Source organism: Myxine glutinosa, chromosome 8, assembly GCF_964187855.1.
Source record: "Myxine glutinosa chromosome 8, kmMyxGlut1.1, whole genome shotgun sequence".
Taxonomy (NCBI): Eukaryota; Metazoa; Chordata; class Myxini; order Myxiniformes; family Myxinidae; genus Myxine; species Myxine glutinosa.
The window spans coordinates 106,083,842-106,096,399 of NC_136268.1; the positions used below are offsets into that span (position 1 = coordinate 106,083,842).

General features: G+C 42.8%; 1 protein-coding gene across 1 annotated transcript in view; it reads left to right on the forward strand.

The window, feature by feature from the left end:
• DMXL2 (Dmx like 2) overlaps window positions 1-12,558 on the forward strand; it is a 169,035-nt gene that overhangs the window by 95,949 nt on the left and 60,528 nt on the right. The window contains exons 20-28 of the mRNA XM_078783981.1: window positions 1,931-2,048; window positions 2,196-2,306; window positions 3,857-4,029; window positions 4,238-4,335; window positions 4,953-5,118; window positions 5,292-5,568; window positions 7,526-8,136; window positions 8,868-9,236; window positions 9,554-9,730. Of these exons, the coding sequence (XP_078640107.1) occupies window positions 1,931-2,048; window positions 2,196-2,306; window positions 3,857-4,029; window positions 4,238-4,335; window positions 4,953-5,118; window positions 5,292-5,568; window positions 7,526-8,136; window positions 8,868-9,236; window positions 9,554-9,730 (2,100 nt within the window). The remainder of the gene's footprint in view (window positions 1-1,930; window positions 2,049-2,195; window positions 2,307-3,856; window positions 4,030-4,237; window positions 4,336-4,952; window positions 5,119-5,291; window positions 5,569-7,525; window positions 8,137-8,867; window positions 9,237-9,553; window positions 9,731-12,558) is intronic.

Consider the following 12,558-nt stretch of genomic DNA (forward strand, 5'->3'; position numbering starts at 1 on the left):
GAGTGGAGAAGGAGGGCAGGAAAGAGGTGAGAGCATCACTTTCCTATGGTAGGTGGTGAGACCTTTGTCAAAAAAGAAAATCTCTGCTCACATGCTGCAACATCATACATATGATCAGGTGCTGACGAGAAATGACAGGTCTCATCATCCACTGGTAATTGTTTTTTTATTTTGTACAAGAGTGAGGCTCATGGAAAAGCAAGGTTAAAGTAACAGTGGCATATCAGGAAAAAATTGGGCACAACATGAAAAGATTAATGAACAGGTAAACGAAGAGGGAGAGAGATAAAAAGAGGAGGGGATGACAGTGAAATCGGCAAGTAAAACGGTTTGGTTCAGAAGGGTTAATGACGTAATAAATATCATGGATCAGGTTGGAGAATGACATGAGGTGGCAATGCACTGCCTACTTTAGCTCCTGGAGGGAAGAGTGGGAAAGAACGGCCTCTGGCAGGTGGTTCTATAGATGGCTTACGCAAGGAACAACTGAGTTAATTTGTGCAGTCAGACTGGATATTGGAAATTTAACTAGAAAGGGGCATGCACTCCGCAGTTGTTGGGGAGAGTTGGAGGACGAAGAGTAGAGGGAACAATATTGGAGAGGAGGTGGTAAAATACAGAGACCATCAATCTGCCTGTGATGTGAAAGCAACAGTCCTTGTGTTTCGGCCTCATTGCAGGAGATTCCAAATCCAGGAGAGAGAAATGTGATGCTGGAGCACCAGCCCATAGTGGTAAGCAGTACTCCACTAAGTTATGGACAAAGGCCTGGTAGACTGAGTAGCTCTGATTTTTCAAGAAAAGACTTGGATCGATGTTATCCAGGCATTATAGTTCATTATAGTTACCTATGCATTTACCTGAGGCAATTGGCACTCGCGATCAGATAATATTCAAAATGGAGTTTACCTAGCTAGATGATGGAGGATTTTGTGAAAATAGTTATGGTTCCAATCAAACAGATACCAAGTACCACAGAATGCAGTGATTTCTGGCCAATAAGGTTGGCCTCACATGTATTAAATATTATGGTGAAGATCTTGACCAAAATAATTTTTGCAAAGGCAGCTAGGATTGCAAGTTATATCAGAAAAACCAGTTAGGCTTCAGAGAACGATGTGGCACAACATAAGCAATAGCAGGAATAAGGTTTTGAGTGAGCAGAGCTTAAAGTACGGAAACGAAATTATCGTTTGTTTTGTGGATTTTGAGAAAGCTTTTGATCGTGTGTGTCGGATCAAATTGATTGAAGTGCTTCAGATGTTTGGTGTTGACTGAAGAGATAAATAGGAAGAGAACAACAGGGTTAATAAACAAAGCCTTTAACAAAATAAAAGGGCTGATAAGAAAGAGCTTTAACAAACTTCTGAAAAAAAGGTTCATTAAATGCTTCATTTGGAGTGTGGTTGTGTATGGGTCTGAGATGTGGATCTTGAGAATAAGACATAACTGCATAGAATTAGAGAATAAGACGTCAATAAACTGTCAGCTTTTTAACTATGAGTGTGGCGAAGCTGGGAAAGGAATGGATGGGTTGAGCACAAGAGAAAGGTTATTGAGTTGGTGTGTGGAAGGTGGTGTTTGATTGAGACAATTAGAAAGAGACAGAAAACCTGGCTTGGTCACATCTTGAGAAAATATGGATTGCTGAAAGAAGTGATCAAAGGTAAGATGGAAGGAAGGAAGCAGATAGCAAGACAGAACAATGTTGCTAAATTGGACGAAAGGTCAAAGTGCATACAAAAAAAGCTGAAAATGAGAGCCAATGACAGAAAGGTGGCAACGATGCAAACGCTGAAGCTGCCTGAAGGCAAAACGCCTTATTCAGGAGGAGGATAGTTGGTGATGCTTTCACTCTCTAATTTTGCTTTGTGTTGTTGTTGTTGTACCTCGTTTTGTTCCCATTGTAAGTTTTTCTGTTGACATTCAGGTGTTGTCATCGCACCTTGTGCATGCCAGCTTGCCTGGTTTGGGTCGACTCGAGCAGATGTATCTTCTGGGATTGGCTGACACCTTGGCAGAGGGCAATGCTGACCAAGAGGGATTGGGTTAGTGCTTTCTGGATTATCCACAAGACATCCATTGATCTTTTGTTTAACAGATATAGTATTTGAATCAGTTGCTGTTTATATCAGGTGCGTTGTTTTACATCATGGGTAACCGTTACCTCTTGTTGTGTGTGACTGCATGCATAGCCAAGGAGACCCTGGACGAATGTGGCATGCGCTTCCTGTTGGCCGTCCGTCTGCACACCTGCCTCCTCACTTCCCTCCCACCTGTATATCGCACACAACTACTGCATCAAGGTACTGGGTTCTGCACCCACAAGACCAGTTTATCTCAGGGCTAGGGGATAGAAGGGTTTGACTGAAGCTACAAAAATTGTTTCAAAACCAACGTTTCATTTCTTCATTGCCAATGGGGAAAGAAAATGTAAATAAACTTGTTTTTCACTTGTGTTTCCTTCATCTGTTCACATAATCCAAACAGTCAGCTCTCAAAGAAGCACACCCATGGATTTTCACAGACTGTGCACATACAATTGATACAAATTGAATGAATGAATGAATGAATGATTGTTTTAAAGGCCATTTTCCCCGCTAGAGCGGGGGTTACCCTTGCGGGCCCCATGACAATCATGGTTCCCTGTTTGAGGCAATGTTTTTATGGCCGGATGCCCTTCCTGACGCCAACCCTTGGTCGCCTCTTACGATGCGCAGGGATACGGTGTACCTATTCTAAACCGGGGTACACACCGGGATCATTCATCCCAGCAAGCTGGTACTCAATTAGCCGACCTCAGAAGGATGACAGGCTGAGTCAACCCTCCTGGCGTTAATTCAGCGACCGACCGGGATTCGAACTCAGGATCCTCGGATCCCAAGCCGGCACCCTAACCACTAAGCCAACACCAGGCTAATTGATACAAATTGCATCCAGTAATTTGTGAAGTGTGGCTGCCCAAGCCTGGTGTGCCAACCCACGCAGGTTTACTTTCAGTATCTGTTTGGAGTTTATTACAGAGTTATTGTCCATCCTTCCTGGTCAACTAACATCCTACCAGGTCAAACTTGTATCCAACCTCAACCGCATTCCACATGATCGCTCATTGCACGAGCCCTTTCTGTCCGAATAGCCCACATCCGTTTCTTCTTCACACCATTATTGTCATTTTGTTTAATCTGCCACCCTTATAATTGTTGTTTTGAAATCCTGAAAGACTATTTTGAGACAAAACAGTTACTGCACAATGTTTTGAATGACTTTTTTCTATTCAGTTAGGGAGATTTTGTGTGGCACTTCCTTTTTACAAGGAGCATTTTGGTGTCCAATCCAAACACAGTGGCTGGGGGGCTTTCAATAACTATTAAATCATGGACACACTGTGGGATATTACTCGGGGTCAATTCCTTGTGATCCTGAGAATTTTGATGCAGGCAGTTAATCGGCTGTGCAAGAGGTTGTAAAGCAATGCTTCCAAGTTGTAGAGTAATGCAGCCCATTCATGTTTTTGCATCCTTAAGTGGGATTCTCAACTTCACTAAATTGTAGTCCATGATAAAAATCGTCAATAACCGATCTTGAAATCGTTGTATCTAAACCTATTTATTATGATCATTCACAGAAAGACGTAAGGCAATTCTGAAGATGTGAATTATGAAGCTCACTGATGTGCTACATTCCAAATCCAGTCACAACCTCATATGCTATGTTTCCGATAAGGTTGAGTGTGCATGACGTCTGCATGAATGGCACAGGGAAATGGAAATGGAAATGCAATGTAAGATTGTAACTTTAACCATCTGAGCCGATTTTGCTGAATGCTTTTTCTTAAATTCCCCGCTATTCTCACCAGGTCTCGCCACACGCTACTTTGCCTGGGCCTTCCACTCAGAGGCAGAGGATGAGTTGCTTGCATCGTTGCCCCAAGTGCATGCCGGAGAAGGTCCCTTCTGGTCCGACCTCAGGTCCGTCGGTGTCGGTTGGTGGGTCCGTAGCGATTCCACCCTGCGGAGGTGCATTGAAAAGGTGGGGCCCAAACCTTGTAAGAATGACACCATTCCCTGAAATGAATTTGCTTTGAGGTTCCATTGGAGTTCATTCAGAAACTGACCGAGCAAGCTGTATCGGTATATTCATGCTGGCAGAAAGGAATTGGCTTTTGAAATCTTCCATTTTGGTTAATAAAGATTTTTTTTTCACATGGTTCTTGATCTGACTTTTTGCATGTGGAAAGGTGGCCAAGGCGGCTTTTCAGCAGCAGGGAGACCCATTGGATGCGGTGCTGTTCTACCTTGCGCTTAAGAAGAAAGGTGTCGTTTGGGGGCTATTTAGGTCTGTAACACAATGTGACAACGTTTTGCACACATACCCAATCTCACGTAGGAGCGAGATGATATGTGATTGAAGGTTTATAAGTGAGATGCAGAGTTTAACCTAATTTCTACCTTCATTGATAGAACACTCACATGTTCGTAATCATTGTTTGAATGTAGCACGCCTGTGCTGCTGATGCAGTGCCCCTTGTAGTTTAGAGCAGAAATTTGTAATGGAGGCCCTGTTTAATGTCCATCTGGTGGGTCGGTGCACACATTAATGAATCGCCCTGTATAAAAAAATAAACCAGGATGACCACTTATAGCTAGACCGAGTTTCAATCCCAGGCTAGACAGCTCAGAGGTGAGTGCGCATACCTCAAGTTTAGGTTATCCTGCCAGCCCACCTTTGTGGTGAAGAGTTAGCATACTGCACTGGGGTCTAACATTGGAGTGGCAAATTGAGAGAGTCAGACAGTGGAAAGTGAAGGCAGAATGGGGAAGGTATTGGGAATGGAAATATTGTGGCAGAATTTCTCCTCCTGTGCAAACTTTTAAAACTTCCATGAACAATTTTGAATGTTTGTGTGAACATAACCTGCAGCAACAAAGGTAAATTAAACAACTGCTCTGCAGATCTGCTGGGGATGTTCGTTTGACCGAGTTCTTCAGTCATAATTTTGCGGAGGAGCGCTGGCGGCGAGCTGCCATGAAGAATGCATTCTCTCTGCTCGGTCGACAGCGTTATCACCAGGCAGCTGCATTCTTCCTTCTCGGTGGATCTCTGCGCCATACAATTGAGGTTATGGTCTCCCTCTCAATGACACAATTCCACTAATTCATCTCATTTCCACTTCCCTTTTATCAACCTCTTTCCAATCACTTCCCAGAGCACTGAACTGGTATGCCTACTAAATGTATGAATAAAAAACACAACACGAAGGCAGCTTTTTGTTTATCTTCCCTACCTAACAGGTGTGTCTGGAGAGACTTGATGACCTCCAGCTTGCTCTCATTGTCGCGCGCCTGTATGAGAGCGAGTTTGACTCTTCACGCATGTTTTACTCGATCCTGGAGCGCCGCGTGCTGGGTCACCGCCTTTCTGAGACCACAAGCAACAGTGACCATGGCGAATGGCTCGGCGAGCCACGAAGACACCCTGACCCTTTCCTGCGTAGCATAGCCTACTGGGTCGTAAAAGACTATTCTCGTGCATTAGAAACATTGCTAGAAAAAGATGGTGAAGAACAAGGTGGGTGTTCTCAGTGCAATTAAAATGTATGGATGCATTCCCATAATTGATGAACTGCTTTTTAGCCACCAAATAGTCAAGCTTTTGGTAGAAAAGTTCCAAATTTCCCTCATATGTCTGGTCACTGAGAGAACTAGACTGGATGCAAACATTTTGCATGAAGAATGAAGAGCAATTAATCCAGATTGATTCACAGCTCTCAAACTGCTTGGTTGGATGGGTTAAAATGCCTGATGATCTTTAGGTGTAAGGACCCAAGTCGAGTCGAAAAGAGGTGTGTGAATAAGGGCCCAAGTGTAAGGTTAATTAGCTTGGTGATGCCCGATTAACATGGCCTATTTAATACCGGTCACCGATTCCCATAGGTTGCGTTAATCGAGCCCTAGTACCGTAAAATGGGGTGAATAGGGGCAGCAAGGTGAATAGGGACACAAACTGAAATAAGTTCGGAAACTTTTTTCCCTGAAAATTGATAACCATACTGATTTGTTGATATTTGGGTTGAAAGTGTTCTCTTGTTTTTTTTAAAAAGCAACTTATAGTCCCTATTAACCCCATATTTGGGTTAAATAGGAATAAATAGGATTTTTATGGCTGTCCCTATTCACCCCGTTTTACGGGTGAATAGGGACAGTCACTAATACAAAAAAATAATAATCAAGAAACAATCCTGAGTTTCCAACTTATTGCTAAATTGATAGCTCAGATGGATGCGCATAATATGCACCCATAATATAAACCACTGTGCCAATGAAAAAAAATATGGGATAAAAAGTTTCTCCAAACTGTCCCGATTTCTTGATTATTATTTTTTTGTATTAGTGACTGTCCCTATTCACCCGTAAAACGGGGTGAATAGGGACAGCCATAAAAATCCTATTTATTCCTATTTAACCCATATATGGGATTAATAGGGACTATAAGTTGCTTTTTAAAAAAACAAGAGAACACTTTCAACCCAAATATCAACAAATCAGTATGATTATCAATTTTCAGCGAAAAGAGTTTCTGAACTTTTTTTCAGTTTGTGTCCCTATTCACCCCATTTTACAGTATGCATCTTTGTGACCATTGAATTGGTGATTACAGGCTTGCATTGCACTGTAATCCCAACCTATGACTTACTTGGCTGTTTTTGAAAATGTACTCATGAATTTTTCTTACCTTCAATGTATGTACAAACTCCCTGTGAACCTTCATCATTGCCCTAAAATTAAGCCTTAACAGTTGGATAACATCACCCCATTTAGTCAGGTTCACTATGTTAACAAATAGAATTTCGTTCAAAATTTTGGGAGATTAGCAAACCTGTACATTTTTGGAATCATCAGAGCATGGAGAATCCGAAAATCAATGTTGGCATTTGCACAGACACAGATTTTGGATTTTCAAAATGGCCGCCATAAAATACATATTTTACGCTATCTCGGCTTCTAGTCAACCTAGAAACTTAATTAAATATGCTAATCCTATGTTTTCTGGGTCAAGGAATCCAAAAAAGGCCTCAAAATAGTGATCAGGATTATAGAAAAGCAACAAACAAAGGTAATTGAAAACCATTGTCTTTATATTTGTGATATAACTGTATTACATAATACATGATATTGCAAGTCCTTTGAAGTTATAGGTATGGGTTTATAAAGCAAGAAAGCATCCTTGTTAGTATCAGATTGAACTATAAGTCCGACACACAGGATCTACTAGGTCTATACCGTTCAGGAATATGGTTTTACAGATCTTCATCACTGTTCTGAGTGTCATTTTCGCAAAGGCGTCTACGCAAATGCCAACATTAATTTTTGGATTCCTCATGCTCTGAATATTCCAAAAAATGTATCGTTTTGCTAATCTCCAAAATTTTGAACGAAAAAACATAGTGAACCTGACTAATTGTTTTAAGTTTATTGTTTGCAGAGAGAAACACACGTCTTGTTTTTTCCACTCTTTGCCTTCACAGATGCTAATCCTGTTGTCTTCAGTTTCTATAACTACCTTCGCACTCACCCACTGCTCCTCCGACGTCATTACACGCAGCTCCAGTCACAGCGATCAGATGCCCCGGGAGCTCCTGGTAAGGTTGGGGGCTTGGCCATAATGCCAGGGACATTACCCCTGTCTCACGCTGCTCAGTTCAACCGCATAAACCTCGTCGAACGCCGTCTTTTCTTCACGACTGCCAATGCTCATTTCAAAGTGGGATGCCCTATGCTGGCGTTGGAAGTTCTCACCAAGATGCCCCCACTTGAACAAACGCTCACTGCTGAGCGAAGGGAAGGGGCAGAGGAAATGGATCACACTGGGGGCCAGGTAGAACAAATTTCACCGTTGGCTTCCAGTGGTAAAGACAAAGCTGAAAACCTCGATTGGAGTGTGCCAATAATCCAGTTAACGCCGGAACCGTTTCTTGAGCTCGACTGGGGTTCTGAAAACGAGTCCGATGAAGAGATCAAAGAGAACGTGGGATGCTCTCCTGAACCATCTGTCCCGCCAGCTTCAACGGGAGTGGAGCACATGGTCGAGAAGCCTGATGCGATTGCTCAGCAGCTGAAGTTCCGAGCATGCCTAAAGGTAGATTGATAAATGGGAGCATTGTAGGCACTGCAATGTGCTTTTCTGAAAAGAGGTGTGTGAATTAACCAAATGACTGAACCTCAAAAACTCAGGTGACTGAAGATGAATCAAAATGTGGCTTATGTTCCAAATGAGACTTCATTACCGTCTTACAACGTCTTTAAAATGATAGCTGTTAATCTTGGGGGATCTTGAAACCCCTTGTGAAAATGTCTCGTTGTTCTCTTGAAACCCAAATGCTCAGTCTTTTTTAATGGGTAAGAGGACATTCGTACAAATGAATAGATAAAGGATACAGTCACTACATGTCAGCTGAAATGGTCACATAATTTGCAAAACATTTCTCCAATTAATTTTTATTGCTGCTATTTTGATTAGATGTTATTGAAAATTTGCTAACAACAATGGTGCACCTCTAGCTGGCACTCAAGAGAGGCACTCCTTTGTATTGGGCTACTTGAAGTAGCAGAGGTGTTTGTGGCAAAACAAAATAGTTGATTTATTTTCTTCTTCCTTGAGGAACAGGAATCCATATTATGTAAGATACCTAGCTGCTGCCTTCTTATTCAACCTATGTGAACCTGCTCACTGGAATGCATTAGATCGATTACCAAGTAATTTGTTACAGGCTTCTCAGATGTGCTTCATGCATGGACTTTCATCAAACTTGCTTCGATCCATGCACCATGCACCATAACCATACATTAACATGAGCCTGCCTTTCACAGATCTTGATGACCGAACTTCGGACACTGGCAACTGGCTTTGGTGTAGAAGGTGGAAAGCTACGTTTCCAGCTCCATCACTGGCTAGAACGGGAAGTGGCAGCTATTTCCTCCATTTGTAGGCATCAACTACCTACAACTAGCACTCAAAAACAGATATGTGGTGTATCCACACTGGCACCATTGTCGTTGCTGGCACAGGGTGGTGATGAAGAAGCTGGTGTCAAATTGCGGGGACGTCGGTGCTGGCTCAAGCAGAACCAACCTTTGCTTCGCATGCTGTTGAGTTATTGCAATCTGCATGGCGCTCGTGGTGGGGGCCTGGCATCAGTGCGTACCGAGCTCGTCTTCCTGCTGCAGGAATCCCATCAGGTTCGGGTTAGGGAAACATGTCTGAAACATAGGTACCGTACTTACTCGAACTTTGCCAGAATAATTGGGATGTTGCAATGCCCAGGTCTTCCTTTGCATCCCTACTCAGATAGAATGTAAGGATATAAATGCCTGGATTGATTAGGCAGTTGTATGTGTTCAATCTTTAGAAAGTTCGACCCAACAATCTGCATTTCCCAGAACAAGAAAATGTTGCTGTTTGTTCCATAGCATTACTGTTGGAAAGGTTTTGTCTCTTCTCTCTCTCCCCCACTCTTATGTCACTTTTTCCATTACCACCCTCTCCAACCACACAGGATTTATTGAGCCCACCTCCACCTCCTGGCATTCCTCCCTTGCTGGTGGCCTGCCTAGATCCCCCCAAGACTGTTATCGCTAACCCACTGTGCCACCTTCAGGCCCAAGCACAGGACATCCTAAGTGCTGTCTCAGCCATTCTGCAGCCTTCTCACCCTCTGAGCACAGATCCTCAGGTTCTTGTGTGTTTGCTAATTGCATGTTACTAGTACACCCACCGACTCCAGGGGGGGCAGAAAGGGTCATTCCTCTTTGGGGTACATAGATTACAGTCGATCTATGGGTGGGTCTCAAGAACATTGGGTGTGTGTTCATTTACCAAGTTTCTTGTGGAGAGATCGCCAAGTGGTTTAAGCATTTGAGCAAGCACTCCATTCAAAACCGTTAAGGAACGGCTGGCTTGGCAAGCGCTAGCTTGCTGCTTGGTAAAGGAGCACAACCCGAGCTTCTCCCTTTCAGTTTCGTATGAAACAGCAGGAGCGAGTTAAAAAGGTTCACTACGAAAAATGCCACGGTATCGGCAGAAAGGGCTATGTTATTAATCCAACATTTGTGGGTTATATAGAGTACAAGTAGATCTTTGCTCAGTTCTGTAAGTAAATCCTACTTCACGGATGTCGGGATTGCTCCAAATTTCTTCATTTCGTGTTATAAAGAGCATTAGCGACTGTTTAAAAAGCTAAGCATACGTGTTTGTGGTTTATAATATTTTTACTTCCTGTGGGAGCCGTTGCTCCCACGGAAACGCCATTATAGCCGGCAAAGCCGGTGTTGTGAATGAACGCGTACGTATTATGTTGAAAAGCCAGATTTTGCTGAATCCTTTGAGAATTTCGAAGCTTTGACGCACCAAATTGCTCCATTGAGGCCAACATCTTGCGGATGCGGAAGTATGCATAAAAAATTGTGAAAAAGTTAAATAGGAGTTTGTTTCACCCGTCTTTTTTTGATTCACAATCTTTTGCACCTCTAATTTGTAATTAAAATACTTTAAGACCAACCTCATTCCCCGGGCCCGCACGGGCCCTGGTTATCTTCAACGAAAATCGTCACCAAACACCGGAAGCAATGAGATTCGAGCATTTGAAAAAATATTTCAAAAAAGCTTACTACCACGTTTCGGAGGCTGAAAACAACGTGAAATATTCAAAAATTGACGAATAATTATTTTTTAGAAATCTCGCGGCCGTAGGGGATAGTTTTTCATGGCCGGAAATATCCGAAGTTGAGACGGAATTCACCGAATTAATCAAGAAGTAAATTTTATAAATTGTAATCTCATCCAGAATGCAAATGGTGTCATTTTGAACTAGGTACGGTACCTACTACACCTACTTATTACCAACTACCTAACCTACTGATGCCATAGTGATGGGTAAAATAGTGGCAAGAGGCTTTGGCTTCGCTGGCTCATTGCGGCTTTGCAGTCGGGTACTAGTAACTATAAGCTATTTATACACGTTATCACTGCAGGAAAAACGCCTTGGGGAAGTGGGACATTATTAGTATTAATATTGTTTTGTAATAACATGAACAATATGCGATCATCATTAATTTTGTTATTAAAAGCGTCTTTGGAAAAACGCCACGATAAAGCTAATTTAATATGGCTATACACCTCAACATGCAACCTATTGATGGCAATGGTGGGGAAAACCCGCTTGGGCGAGAAAACCCCCTTGGGGAGGGGGGAAATGAATGCGCTACAACCTTCATTATATAACCCTTGGTCATCCTGTCAAGTTTGGTTGAGATTGGATAAGTAAGGACGGAATGTGTATTGGCGTCAAAAATTCATCAGACAGACACAAATGGCGTATTTTAGTATGATTGATGGCAGTCATGGTCTCCATGTTTTTAGGGGAATGCGTTATTATGTTGAAAAAGGACAGTCCTGCTCTCATTTTCTTGCACCGAATAGCCTGTTTGATATTAGCGGCTTTGCAGTGAGTAGGTAAAGTGTTGTTGCATTGCTCCCAGTGGTGTGGGTTCGACTCCCACAGCTGCTCTGGATGGAAATTTCTGCACCCTGCAACAGGTACATCTATCTATAATTCCAGCAATCTCTGTGTGTCTGTCTGTGTGTCTGTGTGTCTGTGACCGCTGTTTCTCGACAACCACGGGTCCGATATACTTGAAACTTGCCAGGTATATTGCTGGGGACCCGAGGATGTGCCTTTTCAAGGTTTGTAATTAATCGGACAAGTACCTACCGAGCTATGTCCAAAAAACGCTTCAACCAATCAGAGAGCAGCGAGCTATCACGTGTGCCGAACCGTTAATGCAATGCAAGCGTTAATGCGTTAATGCAAGGCTTTTCTTTTTTTCCCTCTTCTCTTTCTACTTTTCCTTGCGATTAAATTGCAAACAGCCAAAATACGTTGGCGCTAATTGAATAATTGGCCATTAACACTAAAATAATCGTAACTGCGATATGCCAACTTCCGGACAGTGCAGCCTTCCATGTTGTTGTTGTTTGCAGCAGCTGTTTGCAGCAAGGCAAGGCTTTTCTTTTTTTCCCTCTTCTCTTTCTACTTTGCCTTGCGATTAAATTGCAAACAGCCAAAATACGTTGGCGCTAATTGAATAATTGGGCATTATGTTTTACAACTAATAAAAACGAATTTGCGATTCATTCGCTTTCCTGCGCGTTTGTGTACGCGATGGCGATTTCTTTACCAAACTCCGGAAGCCGTTCGCTTTGGACCGAACCATTGCATGTAAATAGAGGGGGGGGATTGTCACCACTCGCAAGCCGTTCGCTTTGGACCAAACCATTTCATGTAAATAGAGGGGGGGGGATATAATTTTAGATATAGATATAGTACGGGCATGCCCTAGTATATTACAATGGTTAATTAGTTCTCAGCCCTGTCATGTATGCAGTGCAAATGTTCACCGTTGTATCCCTACACCGGGACCGGGTTGTATCCCTACGCCAGAGCTCGGATGGCGCTGCTGTGAATCGGGCCTTGATCGGCAGAGTGAATAAACGCGTACGACA